The sequence below is a fragment of the Nerophis ophidion genome, linkage group LG07, assembly GCF_033978795.1.
Source record: "Nerophis ophidion isolate RoL-2023_Sa linkage group LG07, RoL_Noph_v1.0, whole genome shotgun sequence".
Taxonomy (NCBI): Eukaryota; Metazoa; Chordata; class Actinopteri; order Syngnathiformes; family Syngnathidae; genus Nerophis; species Nerophis ophidion.
The window spans coordinates 52,643,509-52,669,803 of NC_084617.1; the positions used below are offsets into that span (position 1 = coordinate 52,643,509).

Below are 26,295 nucleotides of genomic sequence, written 5' to 3' on the forward strand. Positions count from 1 at the left end.
TGTGCTAAACAAAACTTCTGAGTTATGTTCTAAACCAGGGGTCTGCAACCCGCGGCTCTAGAGCCGCATGCGGCTCTTCAGCGCCGCCCTAGTGGCTCTCTGGAGCTTTTTTTTAAATATATGAAAAATGGAAATGATAAGGGGAAAAAACATATTTTTTTGTTTTCATTTGGTTTCTGTAGGACAGGGGTCAGCAACCCAAAATGTTGAAAGAGCCATATTGGACCAAAAATACAAAAACAAATATGTCTGGAGCTGCAAAAAAATAAAAGCCATATTACATACAGATAGTGTGTAATGAGATATGAATTGAATTAAGAGGACTTAAAGGAAACTAAATGACCTCAAATATAGCTACAAATGAGGCATAATGATGAAATATGTAGATATAGCTAGCCTAAATAGCATTTTAGCATCGATTAGCTTGCAGTCATGGAGGGACCAAATATGTCTGATTAACACTCCACACAAGTGAATAACATCAACAAAACTCACCTTTGTGCATTCACGCACGTTAAAAGTTTGCTGGACAAAATGAGACAGAAAAAGAAGTGGCATAAAACACGTCCTAGAAAGTCGGAGAAAGTTGTACATGTAAACAAACTGGTGAGTTCAAGGACCGCCAAAATTAGTAGGACAAAACGTCGCTTGCCAAATACCCGAATCAGTGAAGCTTGTTTAATATAAACAGTGTGCTTTATAACAATTCGGGAGGTTTGTATCATGTTTTTCATCCTGCAGAAACCATATTAAAACCAAAAATAAATTTTTTCCCTCACATTTTTTTTTTAATTTTTCATACATTTTTAAAAAAGCTCCAGAGAGCCACTAGGGCGGCGCTAAAGAGCCGCATCTAGAGCCGCGGGTTGCCGACCTTCGCTGTAGGAGGACAAACATGACACAAACCTCCCTAATTGCTATAAAGCACACTGTTTGTATTAAACATGCTTCACTGATTTGAGTATTTGGCGAGCACCGTTTTGTCCTACTAATTTTGGCGTTCCTTGAACTCACCCTAGTTTGTTTACATCAGGGGTGTCAAACTCAAATACAGAGTGGGCCAAAATTTTAAACTGAACAAAGCCGCTGGCCAAGGTTGAACAAATTAACCTTTTAATAGGGACCCAAACAAGTTTTGCATTGAATATTGAACAAGCGAGACTTATATAACTTTATAGTGACATGCAATATCGAGTTTCAAATAATACTAAAAATGTAAAAATAGCAATGGCATATCAAATCAAATTGAAATTGAAATTGAATGCCTCTTTTCTATTTGCAGCCTTCTCAGGTAAATATCAAAATAAACTTTTCCCACACGCTAATACATTTTTTTTATATTGTAGCGTCCAGGAAGAGGTAGTACTTCAAGGGGTTCTTGTTCTGTTGTGTTTATGTTGTGTTACAGTGCGGAAGTTCTCCCGAAATTTGCTTGTCATTCCCGTTTAGTGTCAGTTCACAGTGTGGCGCATATTTGTAACAGTCTTAAAGTTGTTTATACGGCCACCCTCAGTGTGACCTGTATGCTGTTGACCAAGTTTGCATTGAATTGGTGTGTGTGTGTGTGTAAAAGCCACATATATCATGTGACTAGGCCGGCAGTGCCTTTAAGGCACACCCCCAATATTGTTGTCCAGGTGGGAATCGGGAGAAATTTGGGAGAATGGTTGCCCCCTGTGATTTTCGTGAGGGGCACTGAAATTTGGGAGTCTCCTTGGATAATCGGGGTGGGGGTTAGCAAGTATGAGTATTAGCGGTGAATGCGGTGTTAAAGCGACACCGCCGCTGTATAATACCAGCGGGCCAGCTCTAATGTTAATTTGATATTGCCTCAAGGGCCAAATGAAAATACACGGCGGGCAAAATTTGCCCGCGGGCCAGAGTTTGGCACCCATGGTTTACATGTACAACTTTCTCTGACTTTCTAAGACGTGATTTATGCCACTTTTTTTTCTGTCTCATTTTGTCCACCAAACTATAACGTTGTGCATGAATGCACAAAGGTGAGTTTTGTTGATGTTATTCACTTGTGTGGAGTGTTAATCAGACATATTTGGTCACCGCATGACTGTAAGCTAATCGATTCTAACATGCTATTTAGGCTAGCTATATCTACATATTGCATTACTATGCCTCATTTGTAGTTATATTTGAGCTCATTTAGTTTCCTTTAAGTCCTTATAATTCAATTTATATTTCATGAGACACTATCTGTATGTAATATGGCTTTTAATTCTTTGCGGCTCCGGACAGATTTGTTTTTGTATTTTTGGTCCAATATGCTGCGATTAGGTGGCGACTTGTCCAGGGTGTACACCGCCTTACGCCCGATTGTAGCTGAAATATGCGCCAGCACCCCCTGCGACCCCAAAAGGGAATAAGCGGTAAAGCATGGATCGATGGATGGTCCAATATGGCTCTTTCAACATTTTGGGTTGCCGACCCCCGTTCTAAACTGTTGCTACGTACGCTGCGAACCCGGATGTACAGACATATGGTCACGTGAAGCTTCAACTTACCCAATTCTCCCCAAACGGTTTTAGATTTAAGGGTGAAATAACTGCGCTGGCTTACATAACAACATGAGTGCCGCAATCATCAAACAGCTATAAACTTTTTTTTTTCTTCTAAAACTTTCACACCCGTGACGTTATGTCATGTTTGGGGGCGGCAGCCAGGTGCTTTTACGTGCTTCTCGTAAATGCCAATTTCGCATGAGCCTTTACTTTATTTTGCACTTTTGATTTGTGGGAAATAGTCAATATTCAAATATAAACAACACCAAATGTAATTTTTATCAAGTAACCCAATTTATTTGATATGAATCAGATTCGATTTGTTATTTATGTGGTTGTTCGCGAACGTGTCACGTGTAACGGTTGAATTTCCGATAACCTTAAAGTAGCAGTGTTTGACAGGACGCTGTCCTTGGCTAATTGCTATCTTAGCGAGCTTAACATTTACAAACAATTACTAAGACTCTACATTAAAGTGTTTTGAATGTTCTTGGTGAGTTTGAATTCATTTGTTTTAATTTAAAACACCAACATGGATGTAACAGCTGTGTATCAGTCGTGTTCTGGGTCGCTTTCGAAACCGAGCTAGCATAACACGAATGTTGTGTCTCAACGCCTTGGACATTGTTTGCACGTTCGGTTTTTTAATACTTTTTAAAATGCTATTCGTTACATGCTATCATTATTTGTATATTTAAGTGTAGTACAATGGCAGCTTTGTTTGGTCAGAGTGACACTGGAGACGTATCATCGTGTGCGTCTTTTAATGCACCATGATGATGCATCGAGACAGCTATGAAAGTAAACAAACATTTTCGCAGTCATTTAGGTTAGTCACTGTGTTTGTGTTGATCCGATCCCCCTCAGATCCCAGCTGCAGGTCGAGCTAATGTCCTTTATTTCTGGCGAACACGGGGGTAAGTCTCCAACTGCTCCACCTGCCAAAGCCCAGGACCTGTTGAAGAACCCCGGGACGAATGTGACAGCCGAGACCCCATGTGCGGACCCGGTAAGTGCATGTCTTTGTGATTCCTTTACCATGACTCTTTGTAGGTGTCATGTATGGCCAAACGTTGTAGATATGAGTGGAAGCTATTTCTGTCAAGATGTCCACACTGTGATGAATAATCAGAATCAGAATAGTTTTTATTGCCATTGTTTGAGAACGGGTTCACAAGCTGGGAATTCTACTTCGTGCAATCGTGCAACATAAAACACATATAACACAGAATAGAATAACATGAGCTGTAACGGAGCTATCAGATCTTGTTATTGTTCATGTGCCTGATGGCCGAGGGGAAAAAGTTGTTCAGTAGCAGGAGGTACGTGGGTCTGGATCAGTGGTTCTTAAGCAGGGCTCGATCGAACCCTAGGGATTCGGTGAGTCGACCTCAGGGGTTCGGCGGCGATCAAAACACACCCGACTCTTCGTGTAAATACAAACTTCTCCCTGTTGGCATATTACAGATACGGAAACAGCTGACTGATTTGCAGGTGTGTACTTTGTTGTGAGTTTATGCACTGTCTTAGTTTTGTTGTTTGAACAAGGTGATGTTCATGCACGGTTGATTTTGTGCACAAGTAAAAAAAATATGGCAACACTTTAGTATGGTGAACATATTCACCATTAATTATTAACATGCAAATTAGAAACATATTGGTTCTTAACTAGTCATTAAGTACTGATTAATACCTTATTATATGGCCTTATTATAACCTTAACCCTCTAACCCAGACCCTAACCCTAACCAATTAACTAACATATTCTATTACTTAGAATATGTTCTCCTAGTGTCCAAATAACTCTAAATTAAGTCTTTGTTACTTAGAATATGTTCCCCTATACTAAAGTGTTACCAAAAACATACAACTTTGTCATGAATTTGAAAAAAAAAAACATTTTATTTTTCACTAAAGAAGGGTTCGGTGAATCCGCATAGGAAACTGGTGGGGTTCGGTGCCTCCAACAAGGTTAAGAACCACTGGTCTAAATGGACCGTAGTCTCCAGCCTTATGGGAGAAGGGAGCATAGTTTGTGTCCAGGGTGAAAAGAGTCAGCTGTGATCGGACCCACACGCCTCCTGGTCCTGGAGGGATGGGAGTTTGCAACCAATAACCTTCCCAGCAGCACATACGATGCGCTGCAGTCGATGCTTGTCCTGGACTGTGGCGCCGGGGAACCACAAGGTGATGGAGGAGGTGAGGATGGACTCCATGACGGCTGAGTAGAACTGCGCCAGCATCTCGGTCAGCACCCTAAAGTTTCTTTAGCTGCCGCAGGAAGTACATCACGGACCTGCAGTGAGGTTTGAGGTTGGGGAGGCACAGTGATCCACAGGGACGTGCAGTGAGGTTTGAGGTTGGGGAGGCACTGACCCACTAGTCAGATTTACAAACAGAGTATGATGCTAAGTCACTCACTCATTTTGGCATTCTGTGCATTGCATGGTGGGGCCCCTCAGTACATCACTGATTTGCTATACCCCTAGTCCTCAGGGCGCAGCCTCCGGTCTTCAGGCCAGGATCTTCTAAAGATCCCAAAAACTAGTTTTAAAGCCCATGGAGACTTGGCATTCCAGGCTCCCAGACTCTGAAACAATTTGCATCAGTCCCTCCGTGATCTTGACTGTGTAGAAACTTTTAAGAAACACAACTTCTATTTCAGTAAAGCTTTTATTTAATGCACCTGTTAACTATCATTTTTAATCCAATTTGTATCCTTTTTATGATGTTGCCCGTGTTGTTTTAATTGAATTGTTGTTTTACTTCACCTTTGTTTTTTACAGCACTTTGTGATTTTATCTGTGAAAAGCGCTTTATAAATAAAGTGTACTTACTCACAAGTCAGATTTACAAACATACAGTATGATTCAATGGCACCGGCTCAAAATTACAAAAACACAGTTTGATGCTAGAATAAAACATTACAACACACTGAGCACACAATTAACACAACACTGTAGATCAGACACTAGACCAGGGGTCCCCAAACTTTTTGACTCGGGGCTCGCATTGGGTTAAAACAAAATTTGCCCGGCGTTTTTTATTTATATATATACAGTATATATATATATAATTTTCTCATGGCCCTGGGATGAGGTGGCGACTTGTCCAGGGTGTACCCTGCATTCCGCCCGATTGTAGCTGAGATAGGCACCAGCGCCCCCCGCGACCCCAAAGGGAATAAGCGGTAGGAAATGGATGGATGGATATTCCTCCTGCACTAATTGACTGAAAGACCTTGCACTTGCTGTTGATGACACGTTATCGATGGGAAAATGCATTTTTAGACAATATGATTTGCCTGAGCATCTAGGAGACACCGAGAGTAACAAGTGGTAGAAAATATATGAGACAGAACAGACTTAAAATAATAGTAACTAAAAAAAACTACAGACTTCCGGCGGGCCGAATTTTGGACGCTGGCAGGCCAAATTCCGTCTGTGGGCTGTAGTTTGGGGACCCCCGCACTAGACGGTATATCTTACCTTTACTTGTAAATTAAGTCCATTCGCCTTTCCTTCTGGATGAAGAGCTCTATGACTTTGTTGTAGAGGTCCTCCTTTTTCTCTTTTTCTTTAAGTTTTAAAAGTCTCTCTTTGTCAATTGAGATATTTGCCAGGGAAAAAAAGGTCAGTCCTATTCCAACTGTATGTTTTGATTCTTTTCAATGTAGAAAATAACCTTTCCACGGACGCCGTCGATTCAGGTATAGTTAACACCAGCGGGAGTTGGAGTAGCTTTGTTGCTTTGTTGAGAATAAAAAGCAGGGAAAGCAATAAAGATGTTTTTTTTGTTGCACAGCCAAAAAGCCATTATTTTCGAGTATACGAATCTTTTTGAAATGAACGCGTTATTTTCTGTCCTCGGACCACACACCTTTGAACTAAATCTGGCAGTTCTGGCGTTGGTCTCCCAGTATTATTGACTTCTTGCTTTGATTGAAAGTCCAGTCTTGAGAAATTCGTTATTTTAGAAATCAAATCTTCCATTTTTAGGACGAAAAAGCACCACAGTTTTTGTCTGTTGTTTTCTTCTTGTACTTCTTAAGGGTTCATGAACTTTTTAACTGCAAGTTGACAATATATCACCCCCTACTTTGAGGCAGAGGTACTGGCTGCCTCATGGCCTGCCTTTCCCCCGTGACAACAAGCATGTGGCCCTTTGCACGCACAAACTCAATACACTTTGTGTGTAGCCGTGGAGGCCCCACCTTTGTCTGCCTCACTTCTCGTGTGCCGCCTTATTTTGATCAAGAAACATGGAATTTCCGCGATTTTGACCATGAAAATTATAAAAATATACAGGAACCACACCAAAATCACACAGTAGACATAGATCCAAAAGATAAATATTAAAACTTATTTTGTTTTAATACTTTGTTTTGAACATCTCATGGTTAAGCCTTTTACCCCCCCCCCCCCCCCCCCCAGTGGCAAGGTGAGGCACTGCCTCACTTGCCTCCCCTGACAGCGTGTAACTGAATAACATCTATTAAACAATTTCAATATTAACGTGTCTAAAGGATGCCAGCTGATGCGACAGTAGGTTGCTAACAGCTCAGTCTTTGGACTTGTTTGTCAAGTATGCTCAACCGTCAATCTGCGGACACCAAGTCAAGCCCTAGGCAGTGTGAAGGTGTGAAACAAAGCAAGTTACAAAAGTCCACTTAACCTCTACTTAACTTTTTTATCGAATGAATGTGCTTGAAGCAAGAATAGCAAGTTTTAGATCGTGTGACCAAAGATTGTGTACTACCTGAGATTGTTTTTGCTTTGTTACTCACCCAAAAATGTCTTCAGAACATTAAAGGGGAACTGCCCTTTTTTCTTTAATTTTGCCAATCATTCACAATTATTGTGAGAGACAAGAGCACAAATGTATTTTTTTTGGTTTCATTTTAAAGATAACAACAAAATGATAGCCAGATGTGGCTATTGGGAATCCCCTGTGTTACTGTATATCTTAAGCCCTCTAAAACATCCTTAACATCTTGCTTGCCATTTAAATGCTTTATTGGATGCTTTTTCTGAAGTTTACTACTGTGAACTCTGCATTTTGTTGAAACCATTCACAACATTGCATCAGGAACTCCATGTCTTTACTAGCTAAGCAGGAAGCGTGTCAGACAAGTACAAAACCCATGCTTCAACTTTCAAGCGACAGGCTGATACAGGGTCACTACATACACATAAGCAGCAGCACAGCACTAATATGTGCTTTTCACAGATTTTGGACTAGTCATCAAATTTGCAACAAAAAGAAATAAATCACTTTACTGGTGGAAGTAATTTTGGAACTGTTCAGCTTTTTGAAATAAGAGATGAGTTTCATAGTTTTTTCGCACACTCCTTTGAGGTCTGAGTGCCGGATTTAAATGAGGGATTAATTAAAGCAGATTTCTTTGGGCCAATCCAAGAATGAATAAAACAAAGTGAGAAAAAAAAAAAAACATTATGCCAATTATTAGGCGCCAGCGCCCCCCGTGACCCCGAAAGGGAATAAGCGGTAGAAAATGGATGGATGGATTATCATTGCATGTGACTGTGTGCTAAGTTCAGTAAAACTAAGGCATTGCAATTACACAAAATATTATATACCAAGGGTTCCCAAACTACAGCTCATTGCCTGGATCCAGCCCAACCCACCAGAGTCCACAATGTGGACCGTTGGATGTACCAAGTTAAAGTCAAAATACAATAAAAAAACAACTATATATATATATATATATATATATATATATATATATATGTATATATGTATATATATATGTATATATATACATATATATATATATATATATATATATGTATATATGTATATATATATATATATATATATATATGTATATATGTGTATATATATATATATATGTATATATGTGTATATATATATATATATATATATATGTATATATGTATATGTATATATATATATGTGTATATATATGTATATGTATATATGTGTATATATATATATATGTATATATGTATATGTATATATATATATGTATATGTATGTATATATATATATATATATATATATATATATGGATATATATATATATATATGTATGTCAACAGGTTAATACATCATATTATATATATGCATATATATATGAGCCGTCAAAGAATAAAACAATAATAAAATGTTTATTTACCCCTAGTATTACAACAGTGTCGAATAAAAAAAAAAATATGCGGGCCTTTCAGAACTTTCCTTTTCTGTGCGGTGTTGTTCACATAATCAGAATGGTGATCCGGATGTTTGGATTTCTGGTGATTAAACCTGTACATCTTTGTACAAGATCCATCCTTTTGCAGTGACAATTGCTTTAAGACTGCAAGGCAAGCTATGCTTCCCCTAAAATGTCAAAAAGTTAAGTGGTAAAAAATGTAGCCTACTGTTGTGTTCATTTCATTGACTAAAGATGTGTCAGAATGGGTTTAACTAATGTTCACTTTCATCAACTTTCTTCTCGGACACACAGCGTCCCTGGGAGTCTATGGAAAGTGATTTTGCCTTGGCTCGCTTCCACATGATAATTGGGAGATCTGTCTGAATCAGAATCCCTTATTGATTGACAGCAAAATGAGTAAATCAGTGAAATATTTTATGTTTCATTCATTTGGTGTTTTTGGTAGTTTTATGTTTCATTCTGGTCAAAAGACTACCTGTGACCAAAACAACTGTGAGAAGGTGGTCAGACGGGGTCCAAGATACACTACAAGGCTGTTTTGAGGAAACTTACTGGCGGGTGCTCTTTGAGCCTCATGGTGAGAACATTGGCAGGCTCACAGAGTGCATCACAGACTACATCAACTTCTGTGTTGACTCAAATGTCCCATTAAAGACTGTCACCTGCTACCCAAACAACAAGCAGTGGGTGACCAAAAACATCAAAGCCATACTGAATGAGAAGAAGAGGGCATTCAATGCTGGCAATAGGGCGGTGAAAAGAGTTCAGGTGCTGCTGAAGACCAAATTAAATGAGGCCAAGGAGAACTACAGGAGGAAGCTGGAAGGGAAGCTGAAGGACAACAACATGAAGGCGGTTTGGAGAGGTATGCAGACCATCATCGGCCTCAAACCGTCAGGGAGTAGGGAGGTGAACCAAGACAAAGAGAGGGCCAATGAGCTAAACCAGTACTTTTTAACAGGTTTGACACAGTGGCTCCGACAAGCTCCCCCCCCCCCCCCCCCACCCCCCCCAAAAAAACATGCCAGCCGGCCCCTTTACAACTTCAGCGAACCCATCCATCCCCCCTCCCCTCCTCACAGCCCCGCAATTCCAATGACTACCCCCCCCCACCTAACACCTCACTCTCAGAAGGATGACCCCGCCGTTCCCTAACCACCTGAGACCCCCCCAGTGCGTCTGTCTGCAGAACAGGTGAATGCACAGCTAAATAAATTACACACAGACAAGGCCGCGGGTCCTGACGATGTGAACCCCAGGGTGCTCAAAGCCTGCACCCCACAGCTGTGTGGTGTGCTACAGCACATCTTCAACATGAGCCTTAGGCTGCAGAAAGTCCCCACACTGTGGAAAACCTCATGCGTGGTCCTCATCCCCAAGTGCACGCGCCCCAGCACGTCGAAGGACTACAGGCCGGTGGCTCTAACCTAACCATATCATGAAGACCATGGAGAGGTTGGTCCTGGAACAACTCCACCCTACAGTCAAGCCCCACCTGGACCCACTCCAATGCGCCTACCGGCCCCGACTGGGAGTGGAGGTCGCTGTCATCTACCTGCTGAACTGAGCCCACACCCGTGCGGACAAGCCTGCGAGCAGTGTGAGAGTCATGTTTTTTGACTTCTCCAGTGCTTTCGATACCATACGGCCTGGGCTACTGGGTGTGAAGTTGGAGAGGATACAGGTGGAGGCCCCCTTGGTGTCCTGGGTTGTAGATTACCTGACTGACAGACCACAATACAGTACGTGCGACTGCAGGACTGTGTGTCTGACAGGCTGGTCAGCAACACCGGGGCCCCGAAGGCCACAGTCCTCTCCCCCTTCGTCTTCACCATTTACACCACCGATTTCCACATTAAACAGGGTCTTGCCACCTTCAGAAGTTTTCTGATGACTCTGCGATAGTGGGGTGTATTGAGGATGGTGATGACGAGGAATACAGGACACTGGTAGAGGACTTTGTCACATGGTGTGGAAAGAACACCTCCAGCTTAATGTGACAAAGACCAAGGAGCTGGTTGTGGATCTGGGAAGGAGGAGGAGTACTTCAGCGACCCCTGTTTCCATCAAGGCGGTGGATGTGGACATGGCAGAGGATTATAAATAACTCGGTGTACAGATGGACAACAAGCTGAATGGGTCATAACACGCTGAGGCCCTCTATAAGAAGGGACAGAGCCGCCTCTACTTCCTCAGGAGGCTAGGATCCTTCAACGTCTGTACAAAGATGTTGCAGATGTTCTACGAGTCGGTGGTGGTGGGCGCCTTCTTGTACGCCGTGGCTTGCTGGGGTAGCGGGCTAAGAGTGAGGGACACAAACAGACTGGACAAGTTGGTAGAGAAGGCCAGTAACGTGGTAGGAGTGGAGCTGGACTCTCTGGCGGTGGTGTCAGAGAGGAGAAGTCTAGAAAAACTCCTAGCCATTATGGACAACACCTCCCACCCACTACAGAATGAGCACCTTCAGTGGAAGGCTCAGACTCCCTAAATGCAACACGGAACGACACAGGAGGTCCTTCATATCGAGAGCCATCAGACTGTATAATGCATGTTTCTTGACTGCACTTAAATGTAGAATATATGTAGAATATAGTTATACTATTCATATATTATATATATATATATATATATATATATATATATATATATATATATATATATATATAATATATGTTATATATTATTATTTAATATTGTCTATTGTGAGCGAACTGTGGTGCTGAATTTCCCCCAGGGATCAATAAAGTACTTTCTATTCTATTTGGCCTGAGTTCATCTGGACACTTTTCAGACTTTTCTCTTTGACTTTTTATTTATTAAAATTGAATAGTTACATATCTCACATTTTTTTCTGGTATTATTGGGGACTGTACTAGTATTTGGGAAACTCATTGCTTCTGTCGCTCTGCATTATTCCTGATGAGCAGCAGCCCCAGCCAGTGCTGTTCCTCCATGAAAAACCGTCAGCTGCCACTGCTCACTTGATATTTTCACTTTGCACATTTTGCAGATAGCTGTCAGCGGGTCCCAGTCGTATTTTCCGCCAAATATTTTCAATGACGACAATTAAAATTATCACTGGTTTAAATCAACATAAGCCAAAGAATCCAGTGGTTTTAAAATTAAACAATCATCAGTAAAGAGGTCCGAAATTGACAATAATGGTCCATAGCCAATATTTCAGTACATATCTGGTTTGTTATATGAAATAAATACTGCACTCTAGTCTAGACCATCGAGTAATGCTTAACCTAGTCCTTAACATTTGATAAAAGTAACAATGTTTTTCTTTGCAACAAATCCTGATACCTAGCACAACTTAAAAGCAGTTCCAAGCAGCTCTTAAATAATCTGACTCAGCATTGTCACAGTTCACACTGCTCAAGTCCCCATCAAGCTCAGTGCTCAGTAACTCTTATTTAGTGTGAGAGTTGGTGCTCCTCTTCCAATGGACAAAAATAGCTCCCAGCATTCTTTACCCACTGAGCGACAGTGTGGCAAAATGAAGACACAGCCTTTGTTTCTTGGCAAAGAAATAGCTAAGCTATACATGGAAGTCACACACTGTTTCTCCTAATGGTTTCACACACTGTTAACATTTAGGGACCGGCACAGTGTCCACACTACTGTGTCTACTTCAAAGCTCAGCAACTGTACCTTTTAATGTTTTTTTAGTCAAGACATGTCCAAAACCATGAATCCTATGTAAATGTTAACAGTCTCCTGACTAGTTTCCTGACTTGGCAATCGTTTAGTGCAGCTGTTGTGTCGAGCAGTGACAGGCACCCACATGTTTAAAATTCAAGGAAACAAGGCTGTTTACAAGCTATACAAAGCAGGGGAAGCAGGATTAGAGGAGAGCAGAATAGAACAGAGCATTGTCGGCCTGGTCGAGTGGAGTAGAGGCCTGAACACTTCCTTTTTTGCTTTTCTTTACTTTGTCACATAATCTTGGGTTTCTATTGATTAGGAGCTTAATGGACCTAAACAGATCTAGCACAGACTTATTTGATTATCACAGTGTAATACAGTAGACACATTTTTTTATATGATTTGTTTTTTTTTTTAAACCTCTGACTCTTTTGTCACTTTCCTCCAGGTGTCGCCTACCTTGGATGAAGCCTCTGCTGATTTGATTTCGCCCTTTGAAATGCTTGACATAGCGCCTGTCGCCCCACCTTACCAAGTGGTGCAGCCTCACTGGTTCTTCTGCAGACGCACCGATGACAACACCTACTGGTCCCCTTTTAGCAGAGAAGACTCTGACAAATTGGAGAACGCCTACAATACAGGTAAACATGCACAAACTCTGCATAAATAACTAAAATATGTTTGAAGCAGGCAGGCCTGCAAAAGCCTGTATGCATGAGTTCACTGTAAACGCCTGGGAAGATGGTGTCATAACACAACCGGGGGAATTGATGACATGGTATCTGACAGACTAACATGTTTAGATTTAATATTGAAACATTTGATCATTCCTTTTTCATATGTTTTATTGGAAATTGCAAACTAATAGTCACCCACAATCTGCTGGAACCTTTATAGTTAATTTTTTTAAAGAACATTTTAAGTAATTTTTACAAAAGCAGAAGTAATTAACTTTCATCATCATACAACATTTTATAAATGGGACCTTTGATAAATATTAGGGGTGTAACGGTAGATGTATTTGTATTGAACCGTTTCGGTAGGGGGGTTTCGGTTCGGTACGAGGGTGTATTGAACGAGTTTGTATTCTAAAGTCTTAACAAGCTGCTCTGCTTTCTGCCTCTGTCTGAGCAGTGAGCACCCAGCATTGTCCCGCACACACAACTATCTGATCAGTTACATACAAAGCCAATCAGCAGTGCGTATTCAGAGCGATGTAACAGCCAATCAGCAGTGCGTATTCAGAACGCATGTTGTAAATGCTTCATTGTCGAGCAGAGATGTGTTTAGCAGCGGACATCGTACTCTCCCCAAATTATAAAAAACACTTTCCAGTCACAACTATTACAAACATCACTATGAGCCCGTTGACCTTCTAGAAACTTAACCTGCAGTTCAGCTTGCTTACAGTACTGGCTTGAGGTGATTTGAAGGCTAATTAGCTTTCAGCGTTACGTTGGCTCATTTTGCTGTGTGTGCGTGAGTGTGTGTGTGCGTGCGTGTGTTAGGGGCAGAAAAGCCCTGTCTGTCTGTTATTTCACATGAACTAACATGAACTCCATAGATTTCAGGGATGAATAGTCTCTCCTATTGCAATAGTACTATTTTTCAGCAATAGTTACATGAGTCATTAGTAATGTAGCAGCCTAGTTTTGAATGGCAGGGTGCCTGCTATCACATGCTGACAAAAATATAACATTTACATAATAAAAGTCAACTACAGGCTTCCCAAATGCTGTAATAAATCAAGCATGATGAGTTGACTTGAAACTATTTAATGTTGCACTTTTTATATGTAGAAGAAAGGTTTTGTCATTTTATTTAATCGAAGAAACAACTTGAGGCAGTTTAATGTGGATTAACGTGGGCAGAATTATTATAGTGTTCACAATGTTAAAAGGATAAAGCCCTTGTTTACAAATTTGGTACATAAATAACCCCAAAAATTATATTTGTTTGTTTTCTTACTGTACCGAAAATGAACCGAACCGTGACCTCTACACCGAGGTATGTACCGAACCGAAATATTTGTCTACCGTTACACCCCTAATAAATATAATCTATATTTAACACATTTTCTTGTGGTATAGATAATCCATCCATCCATCCATTTCCTGCCACTTGTCAATTGCAAGGTCGCGGGGGGTGCTGGAGCCTATCCCAGCTGCACACAGGCGGACGGCGGGGGACACACTAGACAAGTCATCACCTCATCTCATGGCCAACACAGATAGACGGACTAAATTTACACTCACATTCACACACTAAGGCCAATTTGGTGTTGCCAATCAACCTATACCCAGGTGCATGTCTTTGGAGGTGGGAGGAAGCCAGAGTACCCGGAGGGAACCCACGCAGCCGGGGAAAACATGCAAACTACAGTGGGGAAAAAAAAGTATTTAGTCAGCCACCGATTGTGCAAGTTCTCCCACTCAAAATGATGACAGAGGTCTGTAATTTTCATCATAGGTACACTTCAAATGTGAGAGACAGAATGTGAAAAAAAAATCCAGGAATTCACATTGTAGGAATTTTTAAGAATTTATTTGTAAATTATGGTGGAAAATAAGTATTTGGTCACTTCAAACAAGGAAGATCTCTGGCTCTCACAGACCTGTAACTTCTTCTTTAAGAAGCTCTTCTGTCCTCCACTCGTTACCTGTATTAATGGAACCTGTTTTAACTCGTTATCTGTATAAAAGACACCTGTCCACAGCCTCAAACACTCAGACTCCAAACTCCACTATGGCCAAGACCAAAGAGCTGTCGAAGGACACCAGGAAAATAATTGTAGACCTGCACCAGACTGGGAAGAGTGTATCTACAATAGGCAAGCCGCTCTGTGTGAAAAAATCAATTGTGAGAGCAATTATCAGAAAAAGGACGACATACAAGACCACTGATAATCTCCCTCGATCTGGGGCTCCATGCAAGATCTCATCCCGTGGGGCCAAAATGATCATAAGAACGGTGAGCAAAAATCCCAGAACCACACGGGGGGACCTGGTGAATGACCTGCAGAGAGCTGGGACCAAAGTAACAAAGGTTACCTTCAGTAACACACTACGCCGACAGGGAATCAAATCCTGGAGTGCCAGACGTGTCCCCCTGCTTAAGCCAGTGCATGTCCAGGCCCGTCTGAAGTTTGCCAGAGAGCACATGGGAGAATGTCATGTGGTCAGATGAAACCAAAATAAAACTTTTTAGTATAAACTCAACTCGTCGTGTTTGGAGGAAGAAGAATACTGAGTTGTATCCCAAGAACACCAAACCTACTGTGAAGCATGGGGGTGGAAACATCATGCTTTGGGGCTGTTTTTCTGCTAAGGGGACAGGACGATTGATCCATGTTAAGGAAAGAATGAATGGGGCCATGTATCGTGAGATTTTGAGCCAAAACCTCCTTCCATAAGTGAGAGCTTTGAATGATTGACCAAATACTTATTTTCCACCATAATTTACAAATAAATTATTTAAAATTCCTACAATGTGAATTCCTGGATTTTTTTTTCACATTCTGTCTCTCACAGTTGAAGTGTACCTATGATGTCATCATTTTAAGTGTGAGAACTTGCACAATCGGTGGCTGACTAAATACTTTTTTGCCCCACTGTATGTATTGGATATGCTTTGATGTATATTTAGCTCGATTTTTGCTCCATAGTCACATTTATAACCCTCTCTCTGAGTCTGTCTGCAAACGGTTCTTGTGTAGGGGTGTTAATTTCCTTTCATGCCACCCCCTTCCAAAAGTATCAGAATTTATCTTTTCAAAACGTACATTGTTGAATCATCTTGAAGACGAACATAGCCGCAAATTTTTAGTTTTTCAGACACGGTCGAAAATAAACTTCATATAGCCGTATATACATTCACAAGTGACTAAAATTAGGTACACCTGCCCACGCTCTGATCAATAAAAAGCTGCCTTTAAAAAGCTGCATTTATATATCAATCATTCATGTAGTACTTTTCATGCACAGACAACTGGCAACAAAGCGTGCTTAACAACAGTAAAAAAAGAAGACAAGAAAACACACATCACTATTGACAATAACAAAACAGCATTACAGTAAAAACGCCACCTTCTGGTGACACTTTCATCCGCAGGTGTCACCACATGTCACACGTTATTATGCACATCGGAATATTAGAGGAAAATAATACTTTGTCCAACCTTATCTTATATTTTCACAAACTACGGTAAGTAGAAATGTTATAATGCCACTTTTTTCTCGTCTGAGTTTAATGGCTATTCCAACATCGTAGTGGCCCATTTTGACAAAAGAGTTCCGTGTACAATGTTGTGGACAAATTAACACAGAATTATTCACTTTGTAGACACCAGAGCTGATAGAAGGGTAGAAGGGACGAGAAAGAATGACACCTGTACCTTCAGGCAGCTCGGTCCAAACCTGTATCGAAAACTGCGTGCAAGCTCAAGACCAAATATATAAACCTTATGATTTGATATTTTGGCATTTTTTAACAGGAGCATCCAAAATTGTAGCTACATTTTTTAGTCAGAAAACAGCCTCTTTGCCTCTATGGCTTGGGATATTCTACACACTAAACTGAAATGTCCTGAACTTCCTCCCCTCGAAGCCTTCCGTTCTATTCTGAGGAATAGACCGCTAGAGAAGATTGTGCAGAGCCTGTGTTTTTAAAAAGTGTAAATTTTTAACTGTTGTCTTACGGCTGCCATTTTATTGCATTTTAAAATGTGTTTCTGTGATATGTCCTGCTGACCTCTTAGCCAGGTCACCGTTGTGAAAGAGATCTTGATCCTAATAGGTTCTTATCTGGTTAAAATATGCTTAAATATGTCTGCCTGTGTGATGCCATAGCTATATTTGTCAAACACAGCCTTAAGAGTGATGCCAGCGGGGTGGGATGGTGGTCATACTTTTTATTTTTATACCACACTAGTTATGTGTATATTTTGCACCACCCCACTGTAAGAATAAATGTAAAAATGAGCAATCATGAATAAGACTCTGTGTAGATCTTATAAATGAGTATGACGTATGGTAATGCATTTACTTGTGTGCCAGGAGGCGATCAGTGTGAGGTGGTGGTGGCTGTTGAAGGGGAGCGCTATGACGTACACGTCAAGGAGAGGAAGCGCTATGCTGTATACTGGGAACAAGCTCCCACTGATGTCCGCCGATGCACCTGGTTCTACAAGGGAGATAAAGACATCAGGTTCATGCCATATCCTGAAGATTTCAGCAATAGCCTTGAGGTAGTCCGACACCAAAGTAGTACTTTCAAACGTTGCCTATTCCTTCAGTTTTACTTAATGGCAATTTCTTTTCCTCTTTGTCAGGAAGCCTATATGATTTCGGTTACTTTAGATGAGTGGAAAAGAAGGCTGGATTTCGCCACAGGAGAGACTGTCATTTTACACAATCCCAAGGTAAACCCTTCCCTTAAAGCAGCGTTTCTCAAAGTGTGGGGCGGGCCCCACTGGTGGGGAATAGAGAGATGACAGGTGGGGCGCGAGGAACGGGAGGAAATTTCACTTAAGCCTTTTTTTTTTTACTATGCTTTCATTTTCTATACACACTGTAAATCACTTTGTGATTCTGTCTGTGAAATCCGCTATATAAATAAATGTAAATTACTTATTTTTCCTCTAGGCTTTAAATTTCTTGGTAGGAGCGAAAGTTTGACAGACATAGCAACAGTAACTAATGGGGGTGGGGCTAAGTGGAACAATCTTTCACGAGGATGGGTAGCAGGCTAATGTGTGGACCACAATTACACAAAATGGATAAATTTGTGACTCGCACCTCAAAGGTCGTTGAACCAGAGCCAGCGCCTGCACAGGAACAAAACTCTGACTGTCTTAATCAACCACAAAGCCAACCGAAAATAAAATATGATGAAGGGTATCTTGCTCTTGGATTCACGGCAACGGCGGTGGGGGCAGAGGAGAGACCCCTGTGTGTTCTGTGTCTAAAACCGCTAGCAGCAGACAGCCTGAGACCCAACAAATTAAAGAGACACCTCGAGACCACACACCCCAATCACGTCAATAAGCCACTTGATTTCTTTCAAAGAAAACTGGCAGAGTAGTTATTTTATTTATTGTTGAACTTGATGCAAGTTATACCACAACTGCACAGTTATTTTATGTATTATTGAACTTGATGTTATTTTATGTTATTGAGTTTGAATGTATACAACTTGAATGTTACTTGATGTTCAATAAATTTGAAAATGTTATGCTTGGCATTAGCGTTCTGTTGGGGCGATGGGGGCAGGTGGGGCTTGAAAACTCCCCCTTGAGAACCACTGCCTTAAAGTATTCCCATAAATAAATACATTATATGCAACATTTTACATGACAGTATTTGTTTTATAATGTTTTCCCACTTTTCTTCTTATCCTTTCTCAGTTGATAATGCACTATCAGCCAATAGGCATGCAGGAAGACTGGGTCTCCTCGCCATCGGAGCATACTCGTCCTAGAACAGTCAAGCGAGGAGTTGACAACATTGCTGTGGAAATACCAGATGGTAGGCGCTTTGGCTGTAGTGGGTTATTCACACACTGACCATTTTATAAGGTAGACATGTACGCCCTAATGAGATCAAGTCCATACAAAGATTACAAGAGTTTAGACCCTCAGAGAGCCACTATAATTTAATGTCACATTTACACAATTTTTGTGGGAATTTATTAGGTAGTTACTAAGGCTGTCGAAGTTAACGAGGTAATAATGTGCAAAGTTTGTGAGTTGTGGGTTGGAATTTTTCGGCTTGTTTTCAAACGTGTAGTTTGTTATTTGGTAGGGCTAGCTTGTTTGTCTCCACAATAAAGCAAAACATGTCCCACGTCAGCAGGTATGTTTTATTTTGTACACAATGTTTTATGGTTATTGGCACGCACAAAGACACAACATTTTGTGCCAATTTTGTGTTGAGCTGTTAAAAAAAGGATGCCTTACAAACATTTGCAAAAATTTAAGAAATGGCTAGCTTTAGTTTGGTTTACATTTTTTTAATAAGGTAAATTTATCAAATTGAAAAAAAAAAACCTGTATATTTTGCGATTAATTACAAGTTAGCTATGGAAAAAATTAGATTAATCCCTAGTAAATATTTTAATCATTTTACAGCACTTGTAGATACTGATGCATACAAATTGAGGAAAAATGTTTTATATCCATTGTAATTCATGCTTTAATGAATAAGAACTAGGGTTTTAACGATTCGTTGTAACCAAGATTCAATTTGATATTTGTGGTTCCTGATATTATTCAGATACAATCTCAGTTGTTTTATAAAATGATAAAATCCAAAACGACTGAGTTGAAATCGATTCAGTAACTTTTTAACAAAACAAATCATGCAGTGCAACTGTGAAATAAATACTCGATACTAGATACTGCATGTTAAGTTTCCTATATTCCTGTTATTTCTTGTAAGGGAATTAGGTATAAATGAAGCAAATAAACAACAATTAATGGCCAGTCAATTCACATACTATTGAATTCAGTGCAAGCAACACTTAAGGTTGAATTAACAAGAGGAAACATTTTCTGCTCAAATTTTCAACATTCAAGCAATTTTCAATAAAAGTACAGTAACCAACAATTTAACAGTAGATTTAGCTGATAATGTTCCATGACCCGCCCTTAAAGTATCTGTTCCCTGGACAGCATCCCAAGTGTGCGGAAGCTGTTCTAATTTCCATAGCCTCCTCGATCTATCTCTTCAGTTTATTTCTGATTAAATGGTTTCTACCTGAATTCCGGAAGTCTGGGTGTCGGCGTAACTTGCTCTGTTGTTATGTCGGTCTTAAAGTTGCATTGTGGCTGTATTTTATTGTGTTGTGTCCTTTGTATTTGTTGGGGCTTTTGCAATTGAGCTGTAGCTGAAAGTTTTTGTGTTGTAATTGAGGATTTTGTCTTGTGATGTTTGCGTTTGTTATGACCGTTCTTGATCAATGTAGCTGTCCGCCATTTTTGACATCACAGATGAGCTAATAGACTTAAAGGGGAAATTCACTGTTTCTTAGACAAGAAAACAAAGGTTTTTTAGTTTGTTTTGCAGTTTAACATGTAAAAATCGACTTGTCTTATGTGGCTAGCAATGCAGCAAATGGGAGCAATCCATTCTACCTCTAAATCACTTTAAAAACCTCCAAAAATACTTACTTTATGTTCCGTAACCTGTATAATAACAAAGCAGGTGACGTTGTTGTAAGAGTGAAAACAGAAGAACTATTTTTCCAGTGCAGTAACACATCAGCATGCTAGAGTTTTAGCCCTAAAATCTGGCTACGGCAAGAGACCAGCTATACCTTCTGCGTCAGCACCCGAATTGCGTTTGAGTTTGTAATACACAACACAATGCGATAGGACACCAATCTGTCCTGACTGAAAAACATGAACAGTCATATTACCGTATTTGAAAAGTTTTGGCCCACATTATATGTTTTGTTTGTACACAGGTAGCTCGACAGTGTATGTACTGTATTTGTAATATTTGCATGACGTGCTCCGTGTATCATGATCAATATCAAAAAGACTCACTCAATAGTCTGTTACGTCCACCTGGCCGGGGATGTTTTTTTTCCCGTTTATTGTGGGTAAGCACTCAATTTATGTTAAAATAGCTTTGCTCCAAGTTCCACATTTACAGAGTCAAAGTCACGCCAACCTTACTCTCTCGGCTTACCTCTGCTCCAAAGTTTCACCCTTCCTTCATGCTCGTTTCTGTTACCAGCAGTTCATGGCGGTAGTGCAACAATTGTCAAATTGAATACCAATACTTAAAATAAATAAAGTTTTTAAATAAAGCAGCCTACCGGGAAAAATTTAATTATGGTACCAAATACTCAAGTATAAAACCCACCATCAAAACAGAACAATAATAGTCTCACTTAAATAAAATAAAGGCTACAGTATTCCAAGTTTTAAATAAAGCAGCATACAGAAAAATCAAAATGATTTTACCAAGTACTCTATAAAACCATCAAAACAATAATACTGCAGCAAACGCAACCCCAAATGCAACTCAAACACTCATCATCCTCCTCCTCCTCCTCCCCTTCTTCCTCCTCATCCTCTTCCTCCCCCTCCTCTCCATCACCCCCTCATTATCATCCTTCTCTTCAATCACAAGTTCATTGAGGAACTGCTGTTCCTCATCACTCTCCTCCTCTTCCTGAACCACAGCAGCACCATGCTGTCTAGCCCTCAACAGCATCTCTCTGCCTGCCTGACATGGTTGTCCCTCCTTGAGGCAGTAAATGAGCTGGTCCTCACTCCCATCAGCTGCCACCGTCAGCCCACATACCTTGTAGGATACCAGAAAGCAACAATCAGCTATGGCTACTGTTTGCAACACACACACATACACACAGCCAGCCAGCCTACCTTGAATGAGTTGATCAGAGTGTCCAGATCCAGAGCATGCCAGGTTCCCAGGACCCAGTCGACCAGGAGGCGGCGGGAAGGGGCTCTCAGGTTCCCTGACTTGATGTAGGTCTTGTCTTTATCACCAGCCATCCAGTTATCATAGTAGTCACAGAGCTGCGCTTTGAAAGGGCCATTCCACACATCGGGGGCCTGCGGGTACTTTGTGCAACCTCCAGATATAACAGCCATTGTAAGGTTGTAGCCCCTTTTGAGCTCTGCCTTCGTGGCCTCACTGATATGGCATCGGTACGAGTCCCATGCACGTAGCCTCGGTCCGAAGTGAAATTTCCCCACTACCCTCTGGAGCCAATCCTTTGTCAGATCATCATTAAACCAGCCATTCTTGGAGGAAGCTATGATCACCCCGGGGATGCTCTGCATAGCCTTTACATCACAGGCAGCACCTTCAAACACAATGTAAGGCTTCAGCTTTGTCCCGTCTGCTTTGGCTGCAAGAGCCACCGTGACGCGTGCCTTCTCGTGGCCGGTGGTTTTGAGGCAGTTGGAGCGGGCGCCCCTTTCATTGACCGTACTAAAACCAACCATGTCAAACCAGACGGCTGTTTCATCCATGACGATTATATTCTTGGGCTGGGTTTTCTTGGCCTCTATCTGTTTAGTAGAGAAAACGAGGAAGTTGACAATCTTCTCAACGGGAGTGTCCTTCAGTGCAACAGTTGTTCTCCTCCTGAGGGTAAAGTTGTTCCGACGCAGGAATAGATTAAGCCAGCCACTCGTTGCACCAAACACCACCCCGGTGTCTCTCGTGTCACTCGCGGTGGAATACAACTCATTGGCCTTAATGCGGATCATTTTGCGGGACACACGGTGGTTCAGTCCACGAACGTGATGTATCCACTGACACAAATTAGGATCAAGCTCGTCGCTCACTTTCTTCCTACCTCCGCCAGATAAGCGAGCCCGTTTTCCATCGATTGCCGACTGAGATAGTAGTTCTCCCTTTTTTTGTTTCCATTCGCGTACACGTTTTGGGTCAATGTTAAACTGCCTGGCCGCTGCCAAACCAGAATTCTGCTCCACATACTTCACAACCGCTAGCTTGAACTTTAAGTCAAACTTTCTGTTCTTCTTCCCCCTTAAAGTATTCTCGTCCATCAGTTGTGGTGTACCGCTATACATGGGCTATTATTAGGAAGAGGCGTTTAATTCACAAAATGGGCTCAGGACCCCGGGCGACTATTCGGACATGGGTGGTTATCTGCCCAAAGGTGTTTACTTGGTAATATACGATATATATATGTATGTATGTATGTATGCATGTATGTATATATATATATATATATATATATATATATATATATATAGTTGCAGTGTGTGTATATAAAGTGTTGATGGAGGGTTTTGAAGTTGTTTTAGAGGATTTTAAAGGCTACAAAGGTGACTTCTGTTTGCTGCATCCTACAAGACTTTATCATCTTTAAAATCCTAAAAAAAAAAAAAAAAAGACGTTTTCATGTCTCATAGTGATTGTGAATGATAGGCAAAATCCCTCAAAAAGTGCTGTTCCGCTCTACGTGCTAAACTTCCTATAAAGTCTGTCGTTTTTAAATCCAATGTTTTCCTCTTTCTAGTATCAATAAAATCGATTGATTCCATTTTAAAACAGTCTTGGATCAATACCCATCTTCCGCAAGGCAAACTTGCTGAGCACGGATCAATATATTTGAAATTTAGGAATATAAATCAATCTATTGATACATCGATCAATTGTTACACCCTTAATAAAAACAGTTGCTAATTATGATAAACAACTTCCAGCACGATGCAGTAAAATTCCACACCATTGCATACAAACCCCCCTAAATATATTTGGCAGTGTTGTGCATTCTGAACATTAATTGTCTGTTTGTCGACATAACTTTGAACTTTTTCTAACCCGTTTGTTTGCAGGTGAACCAGAAAAGGTGGACCACCTTGTATTTATGGTCCATGGCATTGGTCCAGCATGTGACTTGCGCTTCAGATCCATCATACAGTGTGGTAGGTGCATTTTATGTGCATATGCCTATATTGAAGAGAAATATATTTCTTTCCAGTTGATTTTTTCTTCTACCTCTAGTTAATGACTTCCGCAGTGCTTCACTTTCCCTCCTGGCCTCTCATTATAAGCATGCTCAGCTGGAAGGGAAAGTGGGCAGAGTGGAGTTTCTTCCTGTGAACTGGCACAGTGCTCTACATGGGGATGCTACAGGTGTGGATGAGTGAGTATAAAACAAACGAGTACACATATTTTTCTTTTATTTTTACAAATTCTGACTAACTGGGATCTTTCTGTAATTCTTTACTTTCTAGGGATATCAATAAGATCACTCTGCCTAGCATCAGTAGACTAAGACATTTCACCAATGACACCCTGCTGGACCTTTTTTTCTATAACAGTCCCACCTATTGCCAGACAATAGTGGACACAGTGGCCTCAGAGATCAACAGACTGCACACTCTCTTTAAACAGAGACATCCAGCGTTTAAGGGGGACATTTCTGTCGTGGGCCATAGCCTTGGTGAGAGATCCTAAAACACAATATCTCTGAAATAGTCCTGTGGAACATTAAACACTTGCTGATCTCTTTCGTTAGGTTCATTGATACTGTTTGACATGTTAACCAACCAGAGAACTGGTTCGCAATCTTCCAGTAACAAGGTACAGTTGATTTCACTGTGATTGCTTTGTCAATAAATTGGTTTAAGAGTGATTTAAAAACGAACTCTCTCTTTGCTAAAGATTCTGGCTGATGACCCCTGTCATCCAAAACATGACTCATTGGCGCAGGCTCTCACCAGACTTGGCTTGCAGCAATACCTGCCCACATTACAGACAGAAAACCTGGATCTGGAATCACTGGTAATACTATAGTGTAAATAAACGCGATTGTTTACGGTTGCATTTAAGGGAAACTGTGCTTTTTAGGGAATTTTGCCCATCATCCACAATTTCTATGTGAGACGAGAACACAAGTCTTTCCCTTTTCCATACATTCTAAATAGTGAAAAAGGAAGCTAATGATGCAGGTAATAGGGATACGATCTATTCCACCTACAGTATTAATCACTTTAAAAAACACCACAAACCTCTAACACTGTTTTTATACATGTTGTAAGTATTTATGCAATAAGCAAAATCATGATAACATGTAATACTTGCAATGTTTTGGTAATTTTAGGCATTACCTTTACTTCTCTCTTGGGGGCATTGATTTCACAGAGTGCATAGCAACATTAGTCTTCGTTGCTGTGCACTTTATGAAATCAACAACAGCAAAGACAGCCCTTACTGTGTTTGCTGCCACAAATAGACTCCGTGATTGATTTGGAGTGTTATCATGTTGCACTAATGCTAAACATTTCAAATAAAAACATAAAACCGTGACTTACAATGTCCACACTTACTGGGAATGCTGACTGATGGGACGTTGTATCTCTTAGCACAAGACTTTTGGCCTCTTTAAGGTGGAAAATTCAGAATAATACTGACCTTTCAGATGAAAAATCCTTCCAAGCGATATTGCGATGGTGTTATTTTGCGTTCCATTTGTTGAGAGCCAAGTTAAGCGCAATATTGTATCAAGTTGGTAGCGTGTAGATTTTAAAAGTTGACCAACTTCTTCTCGGCTTGGTGCCACAACCTACTATACATGTGAGATACATGATTTATAATCTGGCATTAACTTTCCTAACTCAAAGACAGTACAGCAGAAGCCGCTCAAGCTCATTCTTTTTTTAATGGCGGCTGCCTGCCTACGTTGTTTGCAGTTCAACCTAACAAGTAGCTTGCTCTTTGCTATAGCCGTCGGAGAAGCAGTGGGAGCAAGGCAATGTGTCGTGACGCCAGAAATTTAATTTTGTTGCCTAAAAATGTTCGTCTTTGTTATTGTCAACAACTTATTTTTTCTTGATGCAATTAGAATGATAACAAATAAAAACAAAAGCATGTTGAATAAAAAAATGAAATTTTTTTAATTAAAATGGGACAAAAATGTTGAGAAATGTTGACGGACGAAATCCAACCCTATATAATTTTGTCTTTAAGTGGGTCGAACAAAATAGCCAAACACAGTTGCATGTGGGAGTTGGGGCTAATGGAAAGGCACGAGGAGTATCCAATCAGAACTAGTGTCTTTGTCAGGCACTCTGTTGATTTTTCACCCGGAAAAGTAAGACTCAATACAAGACATCAATGCAATATGTCTTCTACATTGGAAAGAAAGAGTAGAGAAGCCATGTGGACGTACTTCACGTTTGCCGCGGTAGACAACAAAACCTGCATTTCAAAAGTGATTTAGTTGTGCTACCCACCAAGAATGAGTCCATTTTTATATGTTAGAATGCAAAAAAACCCAAAACTTTTGTCTTCTTATCTCTTGAAAGTATTGTGAATAATAGGCAAAATTCCGAAAAAAATTGCAGTTTTTCTTTAAAGGGGAACTGTATGACCTTCTACGTCAAATCACCATGTGATAAGACACCAATCTGACTGG

General features: G+C 40.6%; 2 protein-coding genes across 4 annotated transcripts in view; one reads left to right on the forward strand and one right to left on the reverse strand.

Annotated features, from left to right (window-relative positions):
- Positions 1 to 2,672, reverse strand: part of si:ch211-166a6.5 (clustered mitochondria protein homolog) — a 33,967-nt gene extending 31,295 nt beyond the window's left edge. The window contains exon 1 of the mRNA XM_061906417.1: positions 2,520 to 2,672. The gene's annotated coding sequence lies outside the window, so the exon portion shown is untranslated. The remainder of the gene's footprint in view (positions 1 to 2,519) is intronic.
- A 173-nt stretch (positions 2,673 to 2,845) lies between these two features.
- ddhd2 (DDHD domain containing 2) overlaps positions 2,846 to 26,295 on the forward strand; it is a 35,540-nt gene continuing 12,090 nt past the window's right edge. For all 3 annotated transcript variants that reach the window (XM_061906421.1, XM_061906423.1, XM_061906422.1), the window contains exons 1-11: positions 2,846 to 3,009; positions 3,384 to 3,525; positions 12,815 to 13,007; positions 17,421 to 17,611; positions 17,696 to 17,785; positions 18,770 to 18,890; positions 23,711 to 23,800; positions 23,880 to 24,021; positions 24,113 to 24,321; positions 24,397 to 24,461; positions 24,543 to 24,662. In XM_061906421.1, coding sequence (XP_061762405.1) covers positions 3,406 to 3,525; positions 12,815 to 13,007; positions 17,421 to 17,611; positions 17,696 to 17,785; positions 18,770 to 18,890; positions 23,711 to 23,800; positions 23,880 to 24,021; positions 24,113 to 24,321; positions 24,397 to 24,461; positions 24,543 to 24,662 — 1,341 coding nt within the window. In that variant the 5' untranslated portion in view covers positions 2,846 to 3,009; positions 3,384 to 3,405. The remainder of the gene's footprint in view (positions 3,010 to 3,383; positions 3,526 to 12,814; positions 13,008 to 17,420; positions 17,612 to 17,695; positions 17,786 to 18,769; positions 18,891 to 23,710; positions 23,801 to 23,879; positions 24,022 to 24,112; positions 24,322 to 24,396; positions 24,462 to 24,542; positions 24,663 to 26,295) is intronic.